Consider the following 16533-nt stretch of genomic DNA (forward strand, 5'->3'; position numbering starts at 1 on the left):
GTTTATCATTAAAACACACATGCTGCCTCCAAACAGTTGTTTCAGTGTGTGTTTTTCTTTCTTATTTTGATGCTGTTGTGGTGCCATATTTCCACTACTTTATCACCAGATAACAGTGGGGGAATATCCATAAGGACCATAAGACTTCGATTCTTGGTTAAATTAATTAGTCTCAGTAGAAGTAAAAAAACAAAAAAATTAAAAAAGTTATTAGGATGAAATGAGATGAGATGATGAGACTCTATTTTTTTCTATTAATCGACTAATTGTTTGGTTTATAAAACCATGAAGCCTTCGTATTACATTTTCTTAAAGCCCAGAATGATTTCAGCAACTGTCTTGTTTGCAGCAAATTCTCACATAGGAGAAGCAGAAACCATCTTTTTTTGCATACTTGCTTAAAAACTGAGTTTATTAATCAATTATCAAAATAATTGCTGATTAATCTTCTGTCAATCATTTAATCAGATAATCTTTGCAACTCTAGATAAAGGAAATTTGGAAATAATGGATGAAGGCATGGAGAAGTGATTGGTAGTTTTGTTGACATGAGTGGGGAGTCTGCTGCTTCATACAGTTGCCTTGCTGTGATGAATGAAGTTGTATTGAATTGAATTGATTGATTAAACGGACAAGAGATGAGTAAGAACTGAGACAGTGTGTATGGGTTTGGAATTGAAAAAGATGCAACAAAGACTGATTAGCCAGAAAATGAGTCTGAACACACAACTGCTAAGAGCTAAAAGAAGGTGGGAGGATATTTTTTATTAGTATTTTAAGCTGAAGTCCCCCAAGAAAGAAAGCTAAAGATGGAAGGATGGCATTTTAAAATATAGTTCTTGCACACAAAGCGTTATGCTGTCGGATTTAGCCTATAGTGATTATGTGTAAATACACTCAAAGCCTGTTCAAATTCTTCTTCACAAGTTCAAACCCAACAAGACAAGAAGTGGGCTATGCTATTTCGAGGTGGTTCGACCCTTATAAAGCTGATGTGTTCATTGCCTCTCTGCCTTTCATCTCCTCTGGACTCTGGGACAGCACTATCAATAATTTAATGACACTCTGCTTTTGAGAGTGTGATCGATGATTCCCAAACACATACACTTACTTTAACTTTGATGATGTGTAACCTTTTTTGACGTACCTCTTTTTTCCCTTTTCTTGTCACAGATTTTACGGAGAGCTGATAAAAACGGTAAATATTGCACCCATAAAAACACACACACACACACACACACACACACTCCTCTGTCTTTGGCAATACTTTCACCTTTCTCTGTCGTGTTTGAAAACAGATGTACTTTCTCAATAAAATTCTGATCATGACTCTCTGCTGATACTCTTTCAGTTTCCATGGAAACAGGAAACTGACCGTGCCCACTGAGGTTCACTTTCAGATCATTAACGAAGAGAAACGTCAAAAACTAGCACCAGTTAGACAATTTTTATCCTGTCAGCCCATGCTTAAAGAGGTGTACAGCGGGAGGTTCAGGCAAATTCTGCTATTGTTTCACTTTCCCTATGTTGTGCATTATTATCAAAATATGCAGAGTAACTATACTAAAATATATAGTTTATTTGAGTTGTTAACTAGGGACAGCAACAGTCTGAATCTAGGTTATATGCCCTGCTCCCTTCAACCTAAATACTCTCTAACAAAGGCAGAAAATCCAAAAGGAAGATCTCTAGCTTTCATGGCACACAGGCCTTGCATTTTAATTTTTCTCTGATTTAGTCTGATTTATTCAGTCAAGTCAGTTTAATAGACTTTTCTTGCATTTGTGTAAATTAAATCAAAGTCATTTGAATTACTGTAATAACATTTTAAAATATGTTAATAAATCACAAAGATCACTCATATAAGTTTCTGTACTAACACATGTAACACATACATAATATACAATATATATAAACTAATATAGATTAGTAGTCCTCAAATGCAAATAAAAGTGTAGAGACATGTTTTTTTCTTTGCTGAAAAAGGACACAAGATGCCTCTGTGGATCACTTAAAGGAAAAGTGTGACATTTTGGGAAATACACTCACTCACTCGCTTTGTTGCCTGAAGTTAGATGATAAGATCTTCTCATCTTACTAAAATGCCAAACTATTCTTCTTAGAGGGATTATCTTTATGTATACCTTATTTAAATTTGTATTGTTTTTTCATTAATGGCCCTGGAATGCAAATAGACACACTATAATACCAGTAAGAAATCTTATCTGAAGCTCTTAACAGTAGTGTGCTTCACATAAGATTTCCCTCTGTGGATCACTTAATTTTGCCAGACACTCTGCCCAAGCAAGTTTAGTATGCTCTAATGAAGCTTTTCATAAATTAAATAATTTTAATAAAGTATAATGTTCTCTGACCAATGTGCTGCTTTGATTTTGGAACCTCTGTCAAAATGCATGTCCTACACATTGGATATGAGACCACCATTTGCTTGTATGACTGTCCACTGACAGCATCTTTTTGTGTCAAGCTAACACGTGTCATAAAATAACAACCGGCTGACACACACGTTCACACATTGTGAAAAACATTCCCACAGGCCATGTTCATTGCTGGTATCACACAGTCAAATCACATCATATTGAGTGTTTTTTTTTATTAAGGAACACACTGAAATCAGGCTTCCGCTGACATTTTGACTGTGACATCAAAAATGATTTTCTTTTACATGCCAAAATAGCAAATCGGTTTTCATTATCTGAATGCCATGACATTATTCATTAAATGTCCATCCAACACTGTGAATGGATTGAGGATCTTGTCATGCAGCAAGTCCAAGTCATCCCGCATGCTTGTTTTTGGTGTTGTGCACTTATATGTCAATGTTTTTCCACAATTATTTCTGAGCGCATCGACAGTGAGTCACTGTGTGCTTGATTTATGTGCATGTGTTTTTGTCTTTGTCCATCCTCCGAATGGGGTTCCTGCTCACAGCATCTACAGTGACATGTCAGTCATACTGAACATCACCTCCAGAACAGCAGGTCAGCAAAGAAAGTTTAAAGATAAAAGAAACCACTGGAGCCAAAGCTGTGTGGAAAAATATGTTGTCTGTGGTTGATTATCTTCATTTTGCTGAGTGATATTCAGTTTGGGGCTCTTCGTTTTGAAAATTCTGTTTATTTTCATCTCATGAATATTTCACACAGCTTGGGCCTTTTTTATTCTAAATGTAATTGCACAGCCTCAAAGCATAGCAATGACTTATTGTTTGAGATTACCATTATGTTGGTCTAACTGAGCAAATGGTGATGACCCTGTACACTCACAGTGTTGTTTACTATAATAATGAAAACAAGGAAGAATGTTTCACTCTGAAGTTATCTGGTTAAGTTTTATTATTGCTTTTTCTACTTTTAAGGGAATCTGATATATACACTTGATGCCATCAGCCCTCAAGCCACCCTCAGTTTCATCAGCTCAGGAGGTGGACTGAAAATCTTCATTAAAAGTTATTATAACCACTTAATGAGGGCAACACGTTTTCACAAATCTTTTCACTTACATAATACATTTAATTAAATTTCGATGTCTAACACGCAGACCAGTGACGCCACTTTCTACTTGTACTACAATTCAGAGGCATATATTGTACTTTTTACTCTACTACATTTATCTGACAGCTTTAGTTACTAGCTACTATACAAATTGAGATTTTTGCACACAAAACATAGAAAGATTTTATAAAATATGATGCTTAATTATAAAGTAAACCACCCAACAATGTATACAAGTACAGTTGAAACAATATATTATTGAAAACATCTGTCAATTGACAGAAGATTAATAAGCAACTATTTTCACAATCCTTTATTTTATTTAATGCAAACACATTTCATGGTTCCAGCTTTTCAAATCTGAGAACGTACTGCTTTTCCTTTTAATACTTTTAATTTATTTTAATAATTTTGAGGTTTGGACTGGTGGTTGGACAAAACAAGCATTGTGAAGGTGTCTCTTTAATGGAGAAAATGTTCCCCTCACCCAACTACAATAGTAAAATCTTGCTTTTACATTAATACATGAGCAACAATAATCTATTCATATATTATATAATAGCATGACATTCACAGGGGCCATTTTTCTTCTTTGAGTACTTTTACTTTTAATACTTTAATACTTTAAGTACATTTACTTTAATACTAAGTACCATTTTATGTACTTACATAACATTTTCAATGCAAGACCTGTAAGATTTTAACTTGTAAGTATTTTATAAACATTATTTTGTGGTACGCAGGATAAGCGGTTGACGATGGATGGATTTTGTGGTATCGGTGCTTTTTTGCATATGGAATGTCTTAGGAAATGGCTGTCTCACCTCACAGGATGTTGCGGGCCTGACTGAGCCGTCCTGACACTGTGTTGACAAGTTGCATTTTTGCTCTCCCTGCAGACGACGGAAAGCTGTCCTTTGATGAATTCAAAGCCTACTTCTCTGATGGAGTCTTGACAGCTGAGGAATTGAAGGAGCTCTTCCACACAATTGACACTCATAACACAGAGTAAGTCAATTACATTTTACAGACTTTTCTGCATCTTCCAAGCACAATGTTGTTCCTAAACTAAACCCAGCATGTAGTACTATCACCTGATCACAAAAATATATTTGTGTGACTGTGGTCTAGTGCTTAAAGAATGATAGCAAATACAAACATAACCTTTGTGTAATACACTGTTCTAAAACACAACTGATATATGAATATAGCCTAAAATAATACCATAAACATCTTACCAAATGCAAACATATGCTTGAGTGTCTCTTAAAGAAAAAGCGAACCACTGGTTGATGGATAGAAATTTCAGGGTCACACTGTGGCCACTGTTTGTTACCAACCAAGGCAGATTTGGCATAATGTTGGCACAATAATCATTTCAGTTCAAAATACTTTATTCAGTGAATTGCTGATTCCAGTTCAGTGTTCTGTGCACTAAGGAAATTATCTTGATATGGGTTTAAACCAAGCTGGACACACTCAGCCAGCCCTGAAGTTTTATAAATAATCAGTCATGTTGTATTTGTTTATGATTGTATTGTACAGTGTCTAGAATATTATATGAAACAAGGGGCTCTTGTCATATAAAATATTTATGGGCATTGGGCCACACTCTGATTTAAGTGATGACAAGCAGACCAAGATGTTAGAGAGACGCACTCCAGGCAGCCAGCTTTTGTGTTCTCTCTCTGCAGGACACAGGAGACTCACGTCAAACCAATCTCTCTGTTCGGCAGTCAGCCTGTGTCACTTTCTTATTTCGTAAAGATTAAAGACAATCTCACACATATACCCAGTATATATTAAAATATTACACATTTTCTTAACACATCACTAGACTTGCTACCCTTACATGGTCCAATACACTAGCAACGACTCAGAATTACCATTCTAATTATCATAGAAACCACTTTGCAACAATCCAGCAACTGCGCAGAGCAACAGGCAACCGCATGGAAACCACCTGATGATGCGTATTACCTTCCTGAAACCCCCACCATCCATCAACCACCCCAAAAATAAATAATGCACACCACTGCATGAAATGACAAGATATAGGCATATAGATAAGATAATAATTACACACATGCATGCATACTTTGTTGCTGCCGATGTGTAAATCTTGGAAATCCTATTAAGTAATATTAAGTTGACTCAAAGGGGAATCGGAAGATTGTCTTCCACTACTTCCATTTAACTGAATCTAAGTAAGGACAGTCAGTATATATTTATGGCTACAACAGAAAATAAATTAATTAATTAATATTGTTGGAATTGCAAATTGTACTTTCAGTAAACAACAGCATTGTTATATGGCCTATTGTCCATTCCCACATTACATTGTTTTTTTTTTCATTATGACTTAGCAACCAAACATTTAATTAATAACCATTTTAATTACCATGTCTCCACTCACAATTATATTCTCCTGATCTAAAGGCTCAATGCACACCTCAGTGCTTTGCATTGGATGCAAGGTCTTTTTGAATTTAGTGCTCAACTGGGACCAGCTGCACTCCTTCAGTTTTAAGTTAAGTAAGTGTGCCTATTGAACAGCATTGGTTGCTCATCTTTGTTCTGTAGGCAGGCTGTAAGACTCTCTTTGATAATTGCTGTAATAGATGCTACTAAGGTGCTATTAAAGCCTGACATTGGAGCTGCTCATTGTTTCTCTGATGTTTTTCAGTAACTGAATGCCTGTTTGAACAACCCTCTCTGCATAATATCTGCATGATATTCGGTGTCTCAAAATTGTGATTTGGGGGTTGAATTAGTTTAATAAATTTATAGATATCGTCTCAAGAAATGGTCTGACAAGTGATAAACAGGCCTGTTTCTTTGAAACCCAACAATTTTCACCAAAAGAAGTATCATAGGCGTGTTTCATAGACTCAGCGTAGTCATGCCAGTTTAGGGAAAAAAGTCAAGAAATTAGATACTTTAGCCTTTAAGTGAAAATATTTTTTTTAAGTGTGACCTTATTTTTAAGTTTTTGTGTCTATGAGACTAATAAAGACAACATTTTTTGAAACTGGTCCCATATTGAGCTAGCCCGCTGCAGTCGTAGGAGCAGTGAAACAGGGCTACCAGGTAAACGTTGTGGGAAATTGCGCCCAGTCAGAGTACATCTAATAAAGTGTTTGTTTTTGCCACTAACAGGCTCAGATTGTTGTCTGTTGTCTGTCTTGTGTATGACAACACTGTGGAAAGGATCCCTACAGAAACAGACTTTTTTTTTAAATGTTAGATCCTTTTTGTTTAACCAGAAACAGTCACTATATCGCTGTGGTCAAAGCCACCAGACTCCATTGAGCAATTTTACCTTAAATTAAAAGGATGAAACGCTTTGAGCCACAGCAGCTGAAGGAGATTTATAATGACTGTTCTCTCCCTAAATAACTTGCTACCTGCTGCTGACATGCAACCTCCTCAGATCGTGGCACGATTATTGATCTGTATTTTGATCATTAGTCAACATTTTGCATTTCCTTCAAAAAGAGAAATAGATGCTCTAATGTCACCTAATTGCATTGCCTGAAATTTTCTCTTTCCAAAAAACAAAATATTTGCGTCTTTGCGACTTTAAGTCCTGAATTTTTTTGATTTAATTTATTTGTTAGTTTGACAGGTACAGTGCTCATTATATAACAGCAAAGTAACTGTAAAAAAGCCAGAGTTAGCTCAACAGGGTAATTTTCATCTGTTGTCCCTGGCCAGTTATTATTAAAATTAAATAAAATTACTTATTACAGTCAGCATTTTTATTCTACATTAACTATGCTGATTCATCCATAAGCAGGACTGATGTTTTTCATAGACTTGCATTTGTTTTGGATTCTCATTCAGTCAATAATAATAAGCACCAAGGACAGAGAGCCACCACCAACAGCTGTAAACTGTTTATGTCAGGGTTATGTTTGTAAGCTGTTTGTAAACCTGTATGTAAGCTGACCAGATTGATTGGTTTTAGTTTGCTTTCAGTAGAATATCATGGTGTCGTCTGAGAAATGAGATTTGTCTGAAATGCAGGTGTGACGGCATGGGTTGTAGTAAAGGCCAGAGAAAGGTTACTTCATAGCTTCACACAACATGAGGGATCCAGAATGGATGGTGCGGATGGTGCGGTTGAAGACTGAAGGCAAGTTTGCGGTAAGAGGAAGGCAGTGAGTGGTTTTGGTTGGCTCTTGACTAAGAAGTCCTCTGAGAAGTAAAGTTATATGTGGATGGTGAGAGGCGAGGGCTGCCGATTACCGTTTGTAGATGAAGTAAATGCCTCTAAGGTAAAGTTTGATGGTATGATAGCCACCACGGAATCTTCCATTATAGATACCCCCTAATCCAGCAGAATGAGCGGCATTGGTGTAACGATGGATGATATGTGGGCGAGTCAGTTCATCAAAGAAGGTGATCTTGTACTGGTTCCCGAGACAGTTGAGCCGGACGGAATTTGGCATGGCTTGGACCGTCCAGGGAGATAGGAAGGAAAATGTCATTGATAGCAAGTGTGAGATAATGGTTTGCGATTGGGGAATAACGTGTAGGTCGAAGTTGAGGTGGTCTAGTAAGGAGAGAAGTTGTTTAAGATAAATATAAAAGTTGACATTTGAACCAGCTTGAAGCGAGGAAGTATTAGAGATTAGTAATGGGAGGATTAGCTGTTGGGGCTGAAGTTGGTGACTGCCTGTTGGCTGGAACAGGTTGAGAGGAAAGAAGTTAAATTAAAGGTTAAAGGTCTAAGATCCTGACATCGTGGTGCCTGGATCCTTGACTGGAACGAGGTTCCGTGGTTGCAGGAGGTGGGCAGCAGGGGGCTTTGGCAGAAGTGAATAGATGCGTTTCACTTCATGAGGTGCTGTGCAGCGCTGACTTAATGCAATGCATGCTGGACTTAACATTTGCAAAGAAAAATGCCACAAGACCAGGTGAAAATCAGTCATTGATCCCAGCTCACAGCAGGTTGCAGCCATCTTAAATGCACCTATTATTATAGTCTGCAGATTGTGATTTAATTTATTAAACTTTACTGGTGGAATTGAAAGTGAACTGAAAACTGTTTGCATTCAATAAAGACAAAACATTTTATATAAAATTATATATATATATGAATAAATTGTATAAAAGCCAAGTAAAATCTATACATCTTGAAAAAAAATGTTTATATTACTGTTGGCTAACAAATTGAAACATTAATAAAATACATGCCTGCAAAAATAAATAAAATAGAAATAGAATCATTTGAAACTACTTAATGAACTCATTCAAATACAGCAGAGAAGAGGATTTCTACAAACATACTGTCTGTTGGCCAGCTGTTACTGTACTAAATGAAAATTTACATACACGGCGCAATGGATAAGACACATGCCTTTGGTGTGAGAGACCTGGGTTCAATCCCCCACTGTGACCCATCCACCATTGTGTCCCTGAGCAAGACACTTAACCCCTAGTTGCTCCAGAGGCGTGCGACCTCTGACATGTATAGCAAGTGTAAGTTGCTTTGGATAAAAGCGTCAGCTAAATGAATGAATGTAATTTGTTCCCATTCTCACCTGAGCAGAAACAAAGTAGTTTTCTTTCTTACTGAAATGTCAGTATCACTTCTGTGTTAATACTAGTGAAATATTCTTACTCTAGACAATCCTTACACCTATCCGTGATGTTGCAAAATGGTGATGCATCATATCCAGAATCTTAAATACAAGTGTTATTGTAGGTAAACGAGTGAATGGAGTGAATGTGTTGAGCTGCATCATTATAAACACACGTCAAGGGGGATCTCGAAATATTTAAAATTAACTGTTTGAACTGTCTGCTTTTGTTTGTTGTTTTGTGCTAAACCCTGTGCTACATTTTGTGTTTGAAAGCTGCTATACATTTAATTGATTACATTTTAATTTAACGTTAATTTGTAAGGATAGAGAGAGGTGGATCCAAACTATTACTGAATATACATAACTACAGAATGCAAACTATAAGTATACCTTTCTGGCCTTATACCTAAACTTAACATATTTCACATACAAAACTATAAATTCTTAATGAAAAGGCCCTCTAGCTCCTTTTCAATAATGTGAATTTATCATAAACTGCATAAATATACACTCTATAACCCTCATCTGCGTAAGGTTGTGTAGTATACAGAAACAAAAGTCAAGGTTGACTTATTTAAAGTTTAACTTACATAACATTACATGTTATTGTGACGTGATGTACTTCAACCCAAAACACAATCTTTTCCTTAACCTAAACCAATTTGATGTGGTGCCTTACCCTAACCAAACTGCAACCATTTATCAACGTTGACCACATCTTAACTTCATACAGATGCTGAAGGGTACCCTGGGATGAAAACATGCTGGTGTTAGACATTACTTTGGTGTGCCTCAGGGGTCAACTTTAGATTCTTTAATGTTTTCATTAATATGTTAATCATTGCTGATTTGATCAGGAATCATGGTAGCAGCGTCACTGATTGAATGGCTCAGCAGTCAAAGGGAGAAAGATGAGACATTCAAACAGTCATGCCGAAAATGACAAACAACATCATTTTTCTCCATTATGTAATTTTTTGTTCTCATTATGACAGTATCATAAAGATGTGTAATTGTATATGTGAAAAACAAAATTAGATGCACAAACAAATGTATATTATTCACACCTTTTGCATACAATTTAAACAAACATTCACATGTCGTCATCGCTATCATCACTGTGCTAAATCACAGAGTACTTTAATGGAGCCATGTTAAACCAAATGAACATGTGCCTCCCTGTGTGAAATTAACACAAAGGGAAACAGATGGCAATGTTGTTGGGAAGTAATTTGGAGGTCTCTAATTGAATCTTGTATTGATTAAAGACTGAGTCACTGAGCTGTAAGGTCTTCCTGACAGGCTGGCTAACCTGCTCAGGTTGATGTCAAACACTGAAAGGTTATTCGATACTTCAGATATTAAAATGCTGCATGATATTCACATGCATTTACAGACTACATGATGTTGCGTGTTGTCTTTAAATAAAGACAGTTTAACTTATGGATGGAGATTTTGTAGTGGCAGTTACACGCAAGGACACCAGCATGTGCAAAATTAATGGAATTAATTATATTTCTGTTGAACCGGGTTCTACTAAAATTCAACATGTTTCTCATAGTCTTCACAGTGCTACCCTTGTGTGTAGTCCATAAATAGATAATGCACCTTAAAATGTAAAATAAACCAAGTTTCAAGCCAATTCAAGTGAGTGTTACTCAGTGTCTAACCTTTGGTGTACCTCCTCTGTTCCTGCCTGTCCTCTGTGGCTCTAAGTGTTTTCTCCTGTTGGAACCAATTGATTTCTAAGGCACTTTACCTTGTGAACAGCTAAAGCTTGTGTTGGATAGAGTAGAAACCAGTGTAATTCCCCAGCCTCTTTCACTGTAACAAGGCATAAGATGTCTCTTGGGTCTCTTGTTGGACAGAGGATACAATGGCTAATTGTCCACTATAAAATATTCTTTTCACCAATTTCTTTTGCTCTTCTTTTCTTTATTTCTCTGTTTCTGTCTCTCTCTTTCAGACACACAGATACACACTGAGACCTCCCCAAAACCCACTCATGCATGGACATTTATCACGAACAGCTAAAATTCCTCAAGGGTTGCCTGTGAGAGATTCACTGCCCTTGGTCCCTAACGCACACCTCTGGTTCATGAATAATTATTCAATTATTCATGACATATTTAACTCACTTCCATTTGTCATCGCACACAGATTCACCAAATCATAGTTCTGTCTCTGGAATAGGTTTTGCAGAGATGCAGAGTTTCCTTTAACCTTGGAAACTTTAGTTTTGAATGCTTTTTATTTAAATGTCTCCCTTATTTTTTGTTTTACAGCAATGTGGACACTGATGAACTCTGTGGTAAGTTGATCCTAAATAAACTAATATCAGTAATAAGCTGTACTGTTTACTGTTAGTTAGTAGTAGTATTATCTTGCTTTACCCCACAGTCAGGAGTACCATAGACTCAAATGCTATGTGACGTTTTTCCAGCACAAGGAAAGACCATGTTAGATGTGGTCACGTGCTCTGTGATCAAACCCCTACAGGCTATGTGACTGAGGTGTCACACCAATGTTGCTTCAACAAAATACCTACAGCCATGTCCTAGTTGTTTAAATCACAAAATGTTTCTCTTTTTTTGCCTTTCTGCTGTGAAGAGTATTTCTCCAAGCACCTCAGTGAATATGAGAATGTTCTCGCTGCCTTAGAAGACCTGAACATGGCCATACTGAAGGCAATGGATAAAACAAAGAAGGTAAGATGATAGAAATGTTGACAAACAAGGGGTGTATCACAAAGCTGCTTTATCTGTTAATATTCAGGCATACACTGGAAGATGTTTAAGAAATGGCCTACACTAATTCAAGTTTTCTACTGCTTTTAATACATACGGTATATGCATATACATAAGTTTAGCTGTGCACAGAACATGGGCCATATTGTATGATTTTTCTTTAAAAATGACTAGTTATATAGCAACAATTCACAAGAGAAAGCAGGGAGCCAATCCCAGCTAGAGGCAATACTGTAAATATCAAAAACAAACATAATAAATAAATAAATATATATAAATACTATTATATTATATTATATTATATTATATTATATTATATTATATTATATTATATTATATTATATTATATTATATTATTATATATATATATTATATTAGTACAGTATACATATATATATAGTTCGGTGGATAGCATTGTGGCCTCACAACAAGTGGCCTCACAACAAGAAGGTTGTGGGTTCAAACCCTGCTCGCCGGCGTTTCTGAGTGGAGTTTGCATGTTCTCTGCATGTCCACCTTCCATGCGGACTGGGAACATTAACTGATGACCCTAAATTGTCCTTAGGTTTGAGTTTGTCTATGTGTGGCCCTGCGATGGATTGGTGACCTGTCCAGGGTGCCTTTAGCCCGATGTCAGCTGGGCTCCAGCCCCCCGCGACCCTGTACGCAGGATAAGCGGTTGACGATGGATGAATGGATATTATATTATATTATAATAATAATTGTAGCAGTGGGAGTCGAGCAGAAACATGGTGGCTGTAGGTGGCTTGCAACCACCAAGACTCTACAGCAGAAACACCTGCATAAAGCGACAGAAGGAGAGAGAAGAGAGACAAGAAGGCATAAAACTATCGAAGAGGGAAGAAGTCAAGTTAGTAACATGCATTAATGGCATAAGAATGCATACAGAAGAAGAGGAGGAGAGAGGAGCTCAGTGCATTATGAGAAGTCTCCCAGCAGTCTAGGCCTATAGCATAGAAAAAATAACTAAGGGATGGTTCAGGACCTGAGGCAGCCCTAACTATAAGCTTTATCAAAGTGGGAAGTCTTGAGCCTCTCTGTGTGGAGATGGTGTCTGCCTCCCCAACCCAAATTGGGACCTGATTCCACAGGAGAGGAGCTTGATTGCTGAAGGTACTGCATTTTACTTTTAGAGACTTTAGAACCACAAGTAACCCTGTATTTTGGGAGAGCAGTGTTCTACTGGTAATAAGGTACTACTAGCTCTTTAAGATAAGATTTTACAGGGAGCCAGAGCAGAGAAGCTAATACGGGAGAAATATGATCTCTTTTTTTTTCAAGTTTGAAGGCATTGACAATAAGTTCTCTTTTACATGCACTTCTGAGAAAGTCCCGAACTGCAGTCAGTTTTCTTTTAGTCAAATCAAACAAGGTGCCTGGCTTCAATATTGGTACATTAGAGAACAAGACTAACCCCAGATTCTACAGCCATGGTAGAGGCTTTTTGAGGCAGCACAGTGGCGCTTTGAGCTAAATGCTAACGTCTTAGTTCAACATGTTAGCATGATAACATTTGCTCATTAGCAGTAAATACAAACTACAGCTGAGGATGATGAGATTGTCAGTTTTTCAGTTTTTTTGGTCATCAACCAAAGTATTGGACCAATTGAAATGTACTGTCTGTAAAAAAATCGTGTGCCAATGGATCCAATAGATTTTGAGATAGTCCAATTGACATGTGAAAACCTTAGGTGATAGCTCTAGAAGAAAAGGGGATCAGGGGATCAAAGTCATTAGAAATCTGGGGACTGTGAATGTCAAATTAAATTTCGTGACAAACCATCAAGAAGCCTGCATTGTCATCATGTGCTAGCTAGAAAAGTTATTGAGGGAGAACCTCGTTGAATGTCTGAATATCTAACTTTGAAACACCATGTTGATATTTGTCTCTATCATGAAGAGTCATGCTGCTTTGGCTACTAGCGGTTCCAATTCACACTTTACAGATTTACAATAATCACCTGAGTGACAAGGGGTGTGATATTTTCTATGCATTTTGTAAATTTTGTGCAAAAAAAGAAATTGCTATAAAATGTTTTAACTATAATTTGGATGCTGTATATGTCTGTTCAGAGAACATAATCTGTTCATATCCGAACATTGTATTGATATTACACCCCACAGCCACACAGTGAGCATCACACTGACATGTCGTGCAGTGCACATAATGATAATAATAAGAGATGTTTGATTTACTCACAGTGTGGCCTAAGCTTCATGCTGCAAATTTTTCCCAGCATGCTGCTCTGCTGCCCAGCTGGCTTCCTCAGATCTCCCATCAGTTAGATTTCCATTACACAGCCCAAAAGGACAAGGCAGGGTTGATTTATGCCACTAATTTACCTCCGGAACAAAACATGTTATGCTTGTCATGTCTGTGTTGACTTGTAGCCAACACAGACAAGGAATTAAATGGGTTGCGACTCTGTTGCAAAAACAAATACTGCTTTTGATCATGTTTTGGAAAAAAAGCTTTATGTGCTGTGACTTAAGATCAGTACCTTTTACATTATCAGAGGGGAAAGGAAGAGGGATAAGAGTGGCGAGGGACAGAAAGACAAACAGACAGAGATGAAGGTAAATGATCAGAGACGACAAAAGAAAAAAGGGGAAAGGATGTTAGGATAAGGAAGAGAGGTGGCTTATGAGTTACTGCAGGTAGAGGTTCTTTCTCTGTAGTTTCTCATCTGGCACATATGACACACGCTGTGAAGCTCAGATCTGTTGTAAAGTCTCATTGTGGCTCCTTCAGGAACACAGTGTGGGAGGCAAACCGTTCATTTGGCAGTGGCAGTTTTTATACGTGATGACATCGAATTTCAACTCCTAAAAAATGTGGTGACAAAGATAAATGGCAACAGCAGATAAATGTTTTGGTTTAGTAAATGTTTGGACACTTAACAAAAAGTAAAAGAAACAGCAATGAGGGGAGATTTTATGAAAAATGCATCAAATAACACACCATCAATCATTTCAACAGATAGGTGAACACAGTGTGTAAATAAATGAATTAGTAGAAAACTGATTTATATCCTTGAAATAACCTTTTCACTGCAAGGAAAGGTATTTTAAGTGTCGACCTGCAGGAGCACAGCAGTGAATTCCATGTGTCTGAAATTCAGCCTTTATTTCTGCAAAGGAAATGAAACACATAGATACTTTCGCAATTCCTTTGCAATCTCTCATAGACCTCAACATGTGCCAAGCTGTGATGAGGTGCGAAAATCAAATTGCACCTCAAACCATTTTTATGTTCTCCAAGAGAATTGTTGAGAGCGGGAAGTGAGACAGCAGGAGAGAAAGACCAGAGGCAGTTTGAATGTGTTTTTAAATTGTGTTTTTAAATTTTAAAGTTTTCTCATTCACCTAGCTGTTGATTTCTAAAAGCCTTAAATCAGGTTTCCTTAAGTGCACAGGAAAAACCACTCCAAACGGCACTTCAGTCAGTCTCAGAAATCGTGCTTTTTCCATCATCACACACTCTTCACTATTGTTCCCTCACAGACAATCATTACAAAATGGATATTTGAGCTCAAATGAAAACAAGTTATTCTGCAGAAATTAGACAGAATTGGGGAGGTATTGACCATGGCAATAGCTTTGAAATCAAATTACAACGCTGGACTGTGAACAGAGAGGATTTCACACTGCCCCAAGACCATTTTTTTTTAAAGTGTTTACTCTTGAAGCATAATTCATAGTATTCTTTTCTACAAAGCACATGTGACGCCATAAATGATTTGAGTCATAGCGCAAGAGAAGAAAATATGATGCGCTGCATTTCTCTGTCTGTTAGGAAAACTGGAACAGATGCTGCATTCGTCACAGACCAAAGCTCGGGCGTCTCTGTTGAACTGTATATGTATTTGAGTGGGTGGTTTTTGCATTGGAAGATTAGTGTGTATTTTTGTGAACTTGCATATGCATAAGCTAAGTTGTGTGTGTGTGTGTGTGTGTGTGTGTGTGTGTGTGTGTGTGTGTGTGTCAGTGTGTGCGCATCAATTAATCCATGCACATGTGTGGGGGAGCTGGAAGAAAATTCTGCATCTAAATCAGTGCCAGGCACGTATCCATATCTTTGCTGAGACACTCAGAGTTTTATTTTGCACAGATATTCCTGCCAAAGCTATTTACAGGCTTCCCCCATACACTACCTCCTTCAGTTTAGACTCCAAACCTTTCTTAACAGATCACAGGTGTTTCTCACCTGCAGATAAAGTTGCTGTTCACACATTTATTGTATAGCATTGTAGTAGTAGAGGTACTACATTTTTATCTGAAGATTTTTATTCATGAAAATTAAATTAAATAAAGCAACGGGTGACTCTAAATTGCCCTTGGGTATGAATGTGAGTGTGAGTGGTTGTTCATATCTATGTGCTCCGCAATAGACTGGTAACCTGTCCAGGGTGTATCGTGCCTGTGGGTATAGATTCACTGACAGAATAACATCAAGCACTGTGGTTACATGGTATAATGTACGTATGCAATCTGTCCCAGGAGCTGTTGGTAAATTGAAACTTAGGCTTGTAATAATGTCAGTGTTTACCAAGTGCAGATTTACACATCTAGCTAGCTAGCTAACCCAACCAACTAACAAAGCTAAAGTGTTACCCATTTTAAAAAAAGAGAGTAAAAGAGCTAATGGGAAATAGTTGA

At 37.2% G+C, this 16533-nt stretch overlaps 1 protein-coding gene across 2 annotated transcripts in view; it reads left to right on the top strand.

The window, feature by feature from the left end:
* necab1 (N-terminal EF-hand calcium binding protein 1) overlaps positions 1-16533 on the top strand; it is a 39713-nt gene that overhangs the window by 1173 nt on the left and 22007 nt on the right. Inside the window, exons 2-6 of one of the 2 annotated variants that reach the window (XM_038725807.1) lie at positions 1174-1198; positions 2953-3002; positions 4415-4523; positions 11392-11417; positions 11717-11814. In XM_038725807.1, coding sequence (XP_038581735.1) covers positions 2966-3002; positions 4415-4523; positions 11392-11417; positions 11717-11814 — 270 coding nt within the window. In that variant the 5' untranslated portion in view covers positions 1174-1198; positions 2953-2965. The remainder of the gene's footprint in view (positions 1-1173; positions 1199-2952; positions 3003-4414; positions 4524-11391; positions 11418-11716; positions 11815-16533) is intronic. The other variant, XM_038725806.1, reaches the window with a different exon arrangement.

This window comes from Micropterus salmoides, unplaced genomic scaffold (genome assembly GCF_014851395.1).
Source record: "Micropterus salmoides isolate LMB-PRFRI ecotype aquatic unplaced genomic scaffold, ASM1485139v1 Ms_hic_scaffold_17, whole genome shotgun sequence".
NCBI classification, from domain to species: domain Eukaryota; kingdom Metazoa; phylum Chordata; class Actinopteri; order Centrarchiformes; family Centrarchidae; genus Micropterus; species Micropterus salmoides.